Source organism: Phaseolus vulgaris, chromosome 3 (assembly GCF_051622355.1).
Source record: "Phaseolus vulgaris cultivar YP4 chromosome 3, ASM5162235v1, whole genome shotgun sequence".
NCBI classification, from domain to species: Eukaryota; Viridiplantae; Streptophyta; class Magnoliopsida; order Fabales; family Fabaceae; genus Phaseolus; species Phaseolus vulgaris.
The window spans coordinates 14,144,986-14,157,529 of record NC_143500.1 but is presented as its reverse complement, the minus strand read 5'-3'; the positions used below and the strand labels follow the sequence as shown (position 1 = coordinate 14,157,529).

General features: G+C 31.3%; 1 protein-coding gene across 3 annotated transcripts; it reads left to right on the top strand.

Annotated features, from left to right (window-relative positions):
- The first annotated feature begins 1,142 nt into the window (after window positions 1-1,142).
- On the top strand, window positions 1,143-9,836 carry LOC137806672 (auxin response factor 1). Of its 3 annotated transcripts, none has more exons than XM_068606904.1 (16): window positions 1,155-1,273; window positions 1,418-1,492; window positions 2,284-2,399; window positions 2,732-2,778; window positions 4,832-4,927; window positions 5,051-5,107; window positions 5,270-5,422; window positions 5,519-5,603; window positions 6,797-6,887; window positions 7,017-7,181; window positions 7,399-7,518; window positions 7,603-7,678; window positions 8,041-8,206; window positions 8,299-8,753; window positions 8,851-9,041; window positions 9,220-9,836. In XM_068606904.1, the coding sequence occupies exons 5-16, from the start codon at window positions 4,844-4,846 to the stop codon at window positions 9,362-9,364; spliced, it is 1,788 nt and encodes a 595-aa protein (XP_068463005.1). In that variant the 5' UTR covers window positions 1,155-1,273; window positions 1,418-1,492; window positions 2,284-2,399; window positions 2,732-2,778; window positions 4,832-4,843; the 3' UTR covers window positions 9,365-9,836. The 3 variants fall into 3 exon arrangements, with proteins under 3 accessions (XP_068463004.1, XP_068463005.1, XP_090156314.1); XM_090300188.1 differs by having other exon boundaries at window positions 1,195-1,273; window positions 2,732-2,812; XM_068606903.1 differs by lacking the exon at window positions 2,732-2,778 and having other exon boundaries at window positions 1,143-1,273.
- Window positions 9,837-12,544: the final 2,708 nt, after the last annotated feature.

The following is a 12,544-nucleotide window of genomic DNA, read 5'->3' as shown; positions in this document are numbered from 1 at the left end:
TCTTATCTTTATCTTGTTTGGATTTGTTTTTATTTTTTTATATATTTTATCTTTATTTTATTTTGTTTTGTCTTTATTTTATATCTTTTATGTTTTTAGTTATTATTATTTTTTCTAGGATTCTTTATTTATTTCTGTTTTTTGTTTTTATTTTATTGTTGCTATTTTTATTTTCTATACTTATTTATTTTTGCATTTTTTTCTTCTCATTTTTAAGTATTATGTGTAACATTTGCATTAGTTTTTTTTGGTTAGGATTTTACATTTAGGATAAACACTTCAATATTATTTGTGTGTCCACTACTAATTAATACTAATTGACTTTGCTTTTTTTTTTTATAATTAATTTTTGTATTTTTTACTTGAAATTAATATGATTACATCATCAATAATAATAAAAATAAATACTAATTTATGTTTATAGATTCAACTTTTATGTTGTTGTAGGGTTTAATTTTTTATTTTCTTCATTCTTGAAAAAAATAATTTTAAACTATTTTTTTTAATTTATTACTTTTTTTATTTTTATTTTGTAAAAACTTATTTCTTTATTCATTAATTATATTTTTAACTATTTTAAACATTAAAAATATTTATTTTTTAAATGCATTCAAAATTAAAATTATCAATTTTTTTAAATAATGCTAGACAGGAAAATAAAAACAAAATGATGTTAGATGAGGAAATAAAAGTGTAAATGGTGTTAGATAAAACATTCACTCATCGAAAGATATATATTATTAATAATAGTAATATGTAAAATAAATTATAAAAATAATTCATCAATAATATAATAAATATAACTCAAATTCTTTTTTGATACCCAACCCACAAATTTTGAAACTAGTTTATTAAATATACGTGACAACAAATTTATTTCATCTTAATTTATAATTAAGAAATGATTTGTCTGAATTAAACACGATTCCTTGTCGCTCAAACATTTAATATTAATTACATTTTTTTAATAAATACACATAAATACCAAACATGTGTTTAATTTATTAACTTTAAATTGAAACAAAATTAGAATTATTGAAATAGAACTATATTACTTTAGTGTATTAAAGACAAAATATGTGATGTTAACAAACTGTATACTAAAAATAGAAAATAAAAAGAATTATAATAAGTTGACATGTGGTTGGAACAATGGGAGAAGGTATAGGGGTTTGAGGAGACGCATTATATTGTGTGACTTTTAGTTTTACCTTGCGTCTTCCTTCGCGCACTCACACTGTTCCACTTCCAACCAATCTCACTCTCTCCAAGAGTGAGTCAGATTCTGAACCGATTCCCAATCACTTCTCTGCCAATGGATCTTCACAACTATTTTTTTGTTATTTTCATCACTTCACTTCAATCTTCAACCATTTTCTGCAACTCACACACTTCAATTTTCTCTGCTTTTGTTTAGGTTGCTTCACAGCCTATTTACTCAATTCAATGGCGTTTTCTGCTTCAACACACAAATCTGCGGGACTTCTTCCAGGTTTCACACAATTTGTTCTCACGTGACATCCTTTTTCACTGATCCTCTGCTATTTAATTTCTTTTTTTGGATAAGATGTAGTTTGATTGTAGTAAGTGATCCGAGTGATGATTTATTGATGATAAAAATTATGCCGGAAACAAAATTACCGAAAATAGATGGCTATATTTTGTGCTCTTAACCTGCTTTGTCTGTTTTTGACTCAAATGATGCTTAATTGTTGTTCTAGTAAATTTTGACCTGTTTTACCCTTGTTTCACCCTGCTCGTGATTGTCTTTAAGTCTCGAATTGAGAGCCGAGTTTGAGATTGCACCTTCTTTGTACCTGTTTAGTATTTATGTACTCTGGACACTTAATTATAGTATAGATGCTGTAAAAAATATACATGCTGCTAACTCCAACTAGCACCTAAAAGGATAGAACTAGAACTTGGATTGTAATGGTATCTTCTACAACTGCAACCTTCTAAACTTCCTCTATGGTTGGTTAATAGAATGTAATACTTCTTGTTCTTTGGATCGGAAGCACGGTGTCTTTTTTTTACCCTCTCTGTTGAAGTTATTTTGTATGTTGTTGCTGGGCAATGTATCTTGAGTTTTGCAGCAGGCTTGACACATCCAGCTGCTTTTTTGCTTTGTGGTATTATTGTCACCCATGCTTTCTGTCGTGAATGACTTTGTCTGACTGAACTTTTTGGCAGCTTTATTATCACTGTTGATAGGTGTTTGTTTTCAATGTATATTTCACATTCACCTTATGTCATCGTGTTTCCGTGTTTTTTTTTTTCTAGGGGCAATCAATGATGATTTATACAAGGAGTTGTGGCATGCCTGTGCTGGTCCCCTTGTCACTCTCCCTCGTGAAGGGGAGCGAGTTTATTACTTTCCACAAGGTCACATGGAACAGGTATTTTGGTTTAGTATGAGATTTTTAGTGTTAGAAATTCCTAATTTGAACTTAGCAAGCAAAATGTATTTGTAAGCCTGGAAAAATTTAGAATGTTTATCCTTTTATAGGGATGAAAGTTGCCTTTATAAGACATTTAATGGGCCTCCTTGCTTGTGGTATAAATTATCATTTCTAGATTTCGTTAGTCTATAATGTAAAACAACTAATTTTTGATGATATACTATGACATGGTTGTTATTTGTCACAACATTGATTCTGAATGACACCCGGGACATTTTACATGTATACCTATATTATTGTTAATGCATATATGGCATTTCAATTTGCAGGACAAGCTGCGTGGGCATGGGATCTTAATTTTTGATCTTGAACTGCAGTGAGATATGCCTGTGTTCCTAGTTTTGAATCATGTACCTTGAGTTTTGGTTGTATACCCATATTATCTTTACTGCATGCAGCATTGCAATTTTCAAGATGATTTGGGTACAAGTTTCATGGGCATGGGATCTTAATTTTGAACATTAATTGCAGTGAGATGCATGTGCTCCTACTTTTGAATCATTCTATTCCTTGGTTTTTTGATGGTTTGATTTAATTGTTCTGTTCTTCAAAGATTTAAGACCCTGTTGGCAATTGACATGGATTCACCTTACCAGTATCCTCATAACAGTTTTTCCTTAAAAGTAATTGTTAGCTAGTGTTAAATTGGTTTAGTCTCTTGTGGGAGAGGCCACATTTCCACTTAATTGGTTGTTCGTGTTCAGAACTATGCATAATGTTTGTTTGTATATTCCATTAATGTTTGTTTGTGGCCCGTTGAGTATTAATGTTTCTTTCAGAACTCAAATGTAGGGTTCATGATTGGTGTGTAACAAGGGCAAGATACATGCTAGCCCAAACCACTCAAGCCTTCTAAACCTTTAATTCATACTCCAAAGTAACCAGAGTAATCACCACAATGCCGCAAAATGGGATTCAATTCAAATCTCTCGTACTGTGAAATTTCATTTCATAAATAATCTATGGTAATGTTAATAACTAACAATTAATAAACTACAAAAAATGTCCTCTGTAAAGTCCTAATTGCAGAAATAATGTTTCAATTTTGAGAATATTAGTCAAAAAGGCTTCAAAACAAGTGTTTATGAGATTGTAAAATAAATACTTAAACATGCTGGAGGACAAAACTTTCTTGAAAGCTTTATTTAAAATCAATAACCTTGATTTACTGAAATTGTTACCTAATATAAGAATAGAAAAAAAAAAGAATAGCAACACCACTGTGTTTTATTTCTTCTAATAAAATACTTCTAATCAAATCATTAGAAATTCAACCCAAAGTATTTGATTGTTTGAATTCAAAGTATAATTGAATCTGCAAAACATTCCACACGGGAGAATTCACTGGATAGAACTAAAGCAGTGTGAGCACACAGTCAGTGAGTAAACACACATTTGATTGACTAACCCAAAGGTTTTTATTGAAAAGCATGAAGCTGGAAACCATAAGCACCTAATGTTTGTCGTACTATATTTGGAGTTGACATACACCCTGCTAGTTAGTGCCTAATCAAATTATAGGTGCACTAAGACTTAAACAATTACATCTTACAACTGTTTGATAGAGTGCTTTGATAAGTGTTTTCTATATTTCAGACAAATTTGTATTGATTTATTAAAATGTATTTATTTAAGAACCTTTTTTTTGTTGAATCATTCAGGGAGAACATTTTCCCTTACTTTCAGATATTCTTTTCACAAGTATAATAATTGCCTCTAAAAATTACTGTAATTGGCCTTTCCAATAATGTCAGTAGCATTAACTGATATTAAAACTAGCACAAAATTATCATTTTATACCTGACATATAATCACTTTGGTCCAAGGTCAATGTCAAAGATAGATCTCTAATTGTGTATTTTCACTAAAAAAATTCACAGGGGAATTGTAGTTTTTTTTATTGTTGGAGATCCCACATTGATTAGAGATATAACCAAATTATAATATATAACTGGAATGCTAATCTCACCTTACAAACAGGTTATGTAAGGTTAAGTTAGACTAATAGTTCACTTTCATAATATGATATCAAAGTTTTAATAAAATCGCCTATCCTAGCAATGTTGAAAAATAAGCAACATTCAAGGAGTGGATAGCATGCACTGTTCTCAGAGTCAAGAAAGGTACACTTAAAGAAAAAGTTACCATTCTTCCACAATTCACCTCCTATTTTGGTTTGTGAAATGGTGAACCACCTTTTATTTTTCTTATGTTGCCGCTAATTAGCATCTTTGATGGTGTCGTTTTAACTTTATTATAATGTCCTAATTTTGATCTATAAGTCCTTACAGTATTTGTTTCGACAGAATTTTGTGGTTGTACTTTTAAGGTTTATGTTCTCTTTTGTCTTCTGCTTTTCTATTTTATAGCTTGAGGCATCGATGTATGAGGGATTGGAGCAGCAGATGCCTTCCTTCAATCTGCCTTCTAAAATATTATGTAAAGTGGTCAATGTTCATCTTCGGGTGAGTTCTGATTTTTCTGAATAATCTTACTGGATATTCTTCTGTTTGTCAATGACTTGTATGGGAGTTTGTCATGATTTACGTTGACAGTGATTTAATTATTGATTGATCTTGGTTGCGTAGGCTGAATCCGAAACAGATGAAGTATATGCACAAATAACTTTGCTTCCTGAATTAGATGTGAGTGTAGTCTTATTCTTTGTTTTACATTATTTATATATCTACGTTCAATTTGTCTCTCAAATCCTTTTTCTAGTCATAAGTCATAACTGTTTTTTGCCCATTTGAGTTCTCTTTTTTCTCGTTGTGTATGTCTTATTTTACCCTGCCTTGTTGGTTTAGCAAAGTGAGGTGACCAGCCCTGATGATCCTCTGACAGAATCTCCAAGGGTCAAGATCCATTCATTTTGCAAGACACTTACTGCTTCTGATACCAGTACCCATGGGGGTTTCTCTGTTCTTCGAAGACATGCGGATGATTGTCTACCTCCATTGGTTAGACACTCTTTCCCCTTAACGAAATGGCAATAGATAAACTTTATCTTCCTTTCTTTCAGCTTTTCTTTTCTTGTAATTTGCGTATATGTTCAGGATATGTCACAGCAACCACCATGGCAAGAACTGGTGGCAACTGATTTACATGGGAATGAATGGCATTTTAGACATATTTTTCGAGGTTAGTATCTTTGTTAATTTGTTTCTTTTCCCCTTTTCTTTCAACCTGTTTTATCCCATGAACCTGTTATAGAGTGTTTTTTTACTTCTAGTGTCTGCTTGAAGAAATTTTTTTTTTGCATCGATGAAGATTCAGTTGACCTGTCAGCTACAACTCAATTTCGAGCATTGCATTTTAATATGCTGCAGTCAAGATATAGGATAATACACATATTTCTTTATTATTAGTTGTTGAAATTGTTAGGCTTAGGGTGAGAAGTAGGAAATGAGAGAAATAGTTCTCTGAAATAAATAACGTGAGAGTAGATTTATAGGCTGTAATGATGTGATGCATATTACTCACACAATAGTCTTATTTGTGGTAGAGGAAAATTATTAGAAATTAACTGCGTCCAACATGCTAAAAAACTAGTTCAAGTAAGGAGGATTGCTCAGGTATCATTAAGGAATATTCTGTCAGTATTCATATCCAGTGAGGGATGGGAATCTTAACAAACCACATCCCATGCCCAAGATTGGACATCGTGAGCATGGCAGTTATAGGTTTGGACCTCTATTGAATGACCCAACATTAAGATTGAACAGAATTTGGTATTATATTGGAAATGGATTGGGGTTACTCAATGGGGGAGAATTGTCTAACTCTTGTGAAGAGTATCCTGACCACATTCCTAGCTAATGTGGGACCTTTAATAAAAATAAATAAGGAGACATGATAAATTTAGGCAATATAGGAAATAATTTTTTAGATTAGCTTATTTACTCAAATATTTGACTAATTTATTCCATGATATATTGTACAGGTGCCCTGATAAGAAAACTATTCTCATTGTGCATGGAAGATATGATAACTGTTTCAAAAGTGAAAAAATAGTCTGTTTTTCTGTAGTTCTTAGGGAATCTCTTACTGGAAAAACTTTTCAGGGAATCCATGGTGGTTAACTATTTAATTTCTCTCAGTTTTCTTCCTTATACCACAAAAATAGTATCCATGTATTTTAATCTTTAAGGGTAGTTTAAGCATCAATTTTAACTTGTGGCCACCTGGTCTGTTATGTTTTCTGAGCTAAGGTGATCATCCTCATTAATAGCTGAAGGTACAGCTTGCAAGTGTACTGTGATTTCTATATAAGACTAGGTTTGATGTTTATTTATACTGTCAGTAAGTTCCTGAATGAACTGAGTAATTTCCAGGGCAACCCAAGCGCCACTTACTTACCACTGGGTGGAGTGTCTTTGTCAGTTCCAAAAAGTTAGTGGCTGGTGATGCCTTTATATTCTTAAGGCAAGTGATTAACAGCAGAAGCTACTATGCCTCCATTCCAGTGCGGTCAAGAAATAGTACTTTATTTTCCCCTCTTGTTTTTATTCCTTATTGTTGTTTGTGATTTTGGCTGGTTATGCTATATTCCAGGGATGAAAATGGAGAGCTGCGAGTTGGGGTTAGGAGGGTGATGAGACAGCAGAGCAATGTGCCTTCTTCTGTTATATCTAGTCACAGTATGCATTTAGGTGTTCTGGCCACTGCATCTCATGCCATTGCCACTGGAACACTGTTTTCTGTGTTTTACAAGCCCAGGTTTTATATTTAACAGTATGAAGTTGTTAGTTTTAGTTGTCCTTTTGTTTTTGTTTGTGGTGTTATTGTTGTCATATATTACTGTTTTTTCCCTTAACTTTACATCTTTTTATGTGCTTGCCTGTTTTCTGCAATTAATGAACTTCTTTTTGGCTGGAATACTTTGATTCTTTTTTTTTTTTAAGTCTTTCTGCTGATTTGTCAATATTTATCTTAGAACAAGCCGGTCAGAGTTTATTGTGAGTGTCAACAAATATCTGGAAGCTAAGAGTCATAAACTCTCTGTTGGGATGAGATTTAAAATGAGATTTGAAGGTGATGAAATTCCCGAAAGAAGGTGCTTCACTTGACTAGCTGTATTTGTTAATTGAATATTATCACATTATACTGTCTGATAACTTTCCTCTCCCCCTGAATGCAGGTTCAGTGGCACAATTGTGGGTGTTGGAGATAATAAATCATTGGTGTGGCCTGATTCCGAATGGCGATCATTAAAGGTAAAATATGCAAGATGCCTTGTATGATTTTAAACATTTTTTGTCTAGTATTTTTTTTTCTTCATCCTTTGTTATATGTGCTTTGAACTTTGGGAGACCATCCAATGAATGGAAGAAACATTTTTCTACCACATTTCTTTTCACAACCTTGGCAGATTATTTTTTTATTTTTTATATGGTTAATTTACATGATTCAGACTGATCGAGTTGAAATGAAACTCGTTAAACATTCTTTGTAAAGAATAATGTTGCAATAACATTCATTTAGCTGCCAAATAGTTGCTGATACTCCTGATGGCTAGAAGTATTAAACATCAGTTTTTGGGTTCTGTAATTTATGACCTATTATAATCCTATTTCAGGTGCAGTGGGATGAACCATTGTCAATTTTGCGCCCTGATAGAGTTTCTTCATGGGAATTGGAGCCACATGTCTCAACCACTCCTGCAAACCCACAGCCAACACAAAGAAACAAGAGGGCACGGCCTCTTATTCTAACTTCTACAATGCCTGATTCATCTTTGCAAGGTGAGTTTGTTGGGTTGGTGTTACACAATTTCATTTTTAAATTATGCTGTTTATTATGTTTTTCTACATTATCCTCTTTCTTTGTACACCAGGCATGTGGAAATCTCCAGTTGAATCTACATCTTTCTCTTATTGTGATCCTCAACATGGACGTGGCCTCTATCCATCACCCAAGTTCAATCCTTCTGCAACTATTCTTGGTTTTAGTGGGAATGGCTTTGTGGGACCTCCTTCCAACAAATCAATATATTGGTCTAATAGGGTGCAAAATTTCTTGGAATCAATGTCAGATACAGTCCCTAAAGAAGCTGGAGAGAAGAGACAAGACACTGGAAATGGCTGCAGACTCTTTGGGATCCAGCTACTTGAGAATTCTAATGCAGAAGAATGTCTACAAACAGTCACTTTGTCTGGAAGGCTAGGTGATGATAGGTTTGTTCCATCTTTAGATGCTGAATCTGATCAGCCTTCAGTAAGTTGTGATGCTGAAAAATCATGCCTGTCTCCCCAGGAATTGCAAAGCAGGCAAATAAGGAGCTGTACCAAGGTAATTTGGATTAGGTGGTTTAGCATTTATCTTCATCGTTCCTGAAAACTGTTGTTTTTAGACTATTTATTTATGGTGTAATTTAATGCTTTTTTAGGTTCACATGCAAGGAATGGCCGTTGGGAGGGCTGTGGATTTAACCCGATTTCATGGATACCAAGATCTGCTCAAGAAATTGGAGGAGATGTTTGATATCAAGACTGAGCTGTGTGGGTCCATAAAAAAATGGCAGGTTGTCTACACTGACAACGAAGATGATACGATGATGGTTGGGGACGACCCATGGGAGTAAGTTCATTTAATTAACTTGTGCATTTTTATCTTTCTGTGGTTAACAATATTTGTGGGGTTGTGATGATGCTCAAGAAAAGAAAGGATAATTTGATTAGCAGTTGGAAACAGTGGATGGTTAGTTTTGTGTGCTTGTGTTATATGAAACTAAGTTGTGGGTACTTTGTTGTTGCAGTGAGTTTTGTAGTGTTGTGAGGAAAATTTTCATCTACACGGCAGAGGAGGTGAAGAAGCTTTCTCCGAAAATAGGACTTTCAATGAATGAAAATAGGACTTCGAATCCCGAGGAGCAGTCGTCTAACATGGGACCCAGTTGCTAGAAGTCATAAAGATTCCAACATGTCCTAGTTGTTGTATATGCAATAAAATGTTGGTATGGGAGTATAACAGGAAGATGATGAAAACGAACGTGGCCAAAACCAAAAGGAACATGCTTAGATGCATGCATGCATGTCACTTTCATCACTTCCACTTCCAGTCGAGTATTGTGCAGCTATGGTGGCTCTTTCGACTCAGCTTGGATGAATGAAATGCAGAGGTCAAATCGACTTACTGCTGTCTGTTTGATTTTCTATATCTTCTCACTCAGCTCAAATATAACTCATTTTTGGAATTCACTCATTGTGATCCATGTCTTTTTTGTATATAGTATTTATTATTATTGTCTTGGGATACTATTTGTATGCATCAAACATCATCCCCTCTCTCTAACAGTCCTGTACAATTTTGTATGAATCTTGTTTGAATATTGGCATTACATTCATTATATTATTTTGTTGATTTAAAATTTAACTGTTGTTATAATTTTTAAAATTTTAAATATTCATGTGCATATTAATTTTAATTCAAAATATTTTTTGATATATTTATATACTTTTTTTTTTCTTTTGCTTCACATTAAATACACAATTGAAGGAATATCTGAAAATAAGTGATTATTATGTCTTTTTATTATGTTGAAACAAGAAAGTTATGGATATGGAGAATTAAAAATTATATTTAAGTTAACAAACAATAAATTAAGATGAGATTCTAAAAATATAGATTAGAGGAATGTTAATAACACTTTTTAAAACATTTTTCTTCTATTTGTTTAAATTTATTGAAACCCAAAAAAATAGAAAGATAATTAAGAAAGAATGTGGCATTTAAATTATTTTATATTATCCTATTTCACTATGCTAAGTCATCTAAATTTGTTATAGTTTACAATTAAAACGTTAACAGAAGTTTATTTCAATTTTTCAATTTTAAAAAAAGTAAGTTAACAGAATTTTATTTCATTTTTTTAATTTTAAAAAACTAAGAAGCAAACTTAATCCAAAATTTATTTGAAATTATTAAAATCAATTAAGTTACAAAAGAAAAATACTATAGAAATTTGACAAACTTAAACATTGAATCCGAAGCATAGCCATGTGAAAAAGTTATAGAAAGTTCCAAACCAAGAGGATTCAATGCATTTTAGGATATTTTGTCTACTACAAAATTATTATAAATCATTACAAATAGTAAATAAAATAAAACAAGAAATTTTATATACAAAGATAAAAGAAAAGTACCTACCAATCTCTTAAATATTCAATTAACATATATATAAATATACCTAAGGATTTCCCATTATAACCGTTATTTTATATACACATATTTCTTTATTCTATCTTTATTTAATATATCTCATTTTATTATTATAATAGAGTATTTTTTCATTTCATATTAATTACTTAAAAAATAAAATTATTGTTTATGTACAGTTTTTATAAACAAACTAACTTTTCTACTCTTCCCTTAATTCCTTATTTTAAGGCTATAACAGAAATAAAGAAAGAGCATACTCTCACCCATTCCCATACCAAATCTCACATATAAAATAAAATAACATCCATTTTCAATCATTCTCTTCACTCCATTTCAAACAACTCATCACACTCTCTTATCCCAAAACTACCAATGGAAGAAGAGGAAAGACTCAAACTAGAGAAGAAAAAAAAAAGAGGTTGTTTAATCAATTCATCATTTTTATTTTACATGTTAATTTTTGCTTTTCAATTTTGACTCATCCAATTTTTTTTGTATGTATGTTAAACTTCTATCATCGCGAAAGTTGAGTAAAAGAAAAAAATGCGGATACACAGACGTAATTTCGCTTATGTTTCCGCTAGTATAAATAAAGAGGATCCTCTTCATAACTGCTCTTTTGGTGTACACATTTATTCTCCCATTTTATTCTTATACAAATATTTTATTTTATTATTTTTGAAATATATAATAAGAGGTTTTTTTATTATTGTATTGTTATCTCGGACATTCCTTTCATTTCATTTTTTGGTATTTACTCTTATTTTTTTAAGTCTATCTATAATCTGAAAACCAAAAACTTAATTTACATAACTTTCTTAACAACTTCCCTCCCGTCAAAAACTTTTCTTTTTATAAAAAACTTCTCACTTCTCTCTTAATTGTATCAATTACAATATTAATGTAGCTGAAGTCTCACTCCCTTCTATCACATCTCTTCTCTTGGAGACACGCACTTCCATTATCACTCTTCTTATTTTTTTTTTCTAATTTTTGTTTTGTTTTGTTCCATATTCTTTACATGCATTGTGTTTTTGTATATAGGATTTGTATTGGTTTACAGTTGTTATCATCTTGTCATCGCCATCAAGCACATGAAGTTTGGTCCCTTGGTTGAATTAAGATGGGTGTGGCTCTTCATCAAACGCTCTCTCTCTCTCTCTCTACTCCAATCCCCCTCACTCACTCAGCCCCACTCTCAAATGAGTAAGTTTCTCAAATTTTTTTCAAAGACACTAACTATAAACCTAACACTATGTTTTGTTTTCGACTTTTCAGACATCCACATGACGTTCTTATTCCTTCACTATTTTCCCCTTAAATTCTTTTTTTTATTATTAAAGACTGAAATGTTTTTTTTTTCTTATCAAGAGAGCATTAAAATGATTGTTTTATAAACATTAATCTTGATTGTACATTGTGCAAACCAAATAAGATCATGAATTTGAGTTGTACTAAGTCTCAAACCAAACAGATTTATTTTTTGTCCCATAATTCTCCACTTGTACATAAAATTACATAAAATATTCTTATATTTGTGTATTTTTTTTTATGATGAATCCTTATAACTAATATAGCTTTTTGACTAATTTCTTTGAAATTTCTAGTGTGACTAACATTGACTATGGTCAAACAATTGTCTTAAAGTTTATATATTTATAATTAATTATTTTTAAAATACAATTTGTTTTTAAAAAAATATTTTCTTTTCCTTTGTTCTTACAATTAGATTTATCATAACAAATGAACATTACTTATCATAAAAAAAATATATATGTACATATATATTCTTAGGGACAAAATCAAGTGAAATTTCAAAAGATTTTTGTACGTACAGAAATTAAAATATTGTAAGAATGTAATAATTTTCTGAAGATTTTTTAAAATACTTTTATAATTGAAATTTTGTAATTTATAATGTA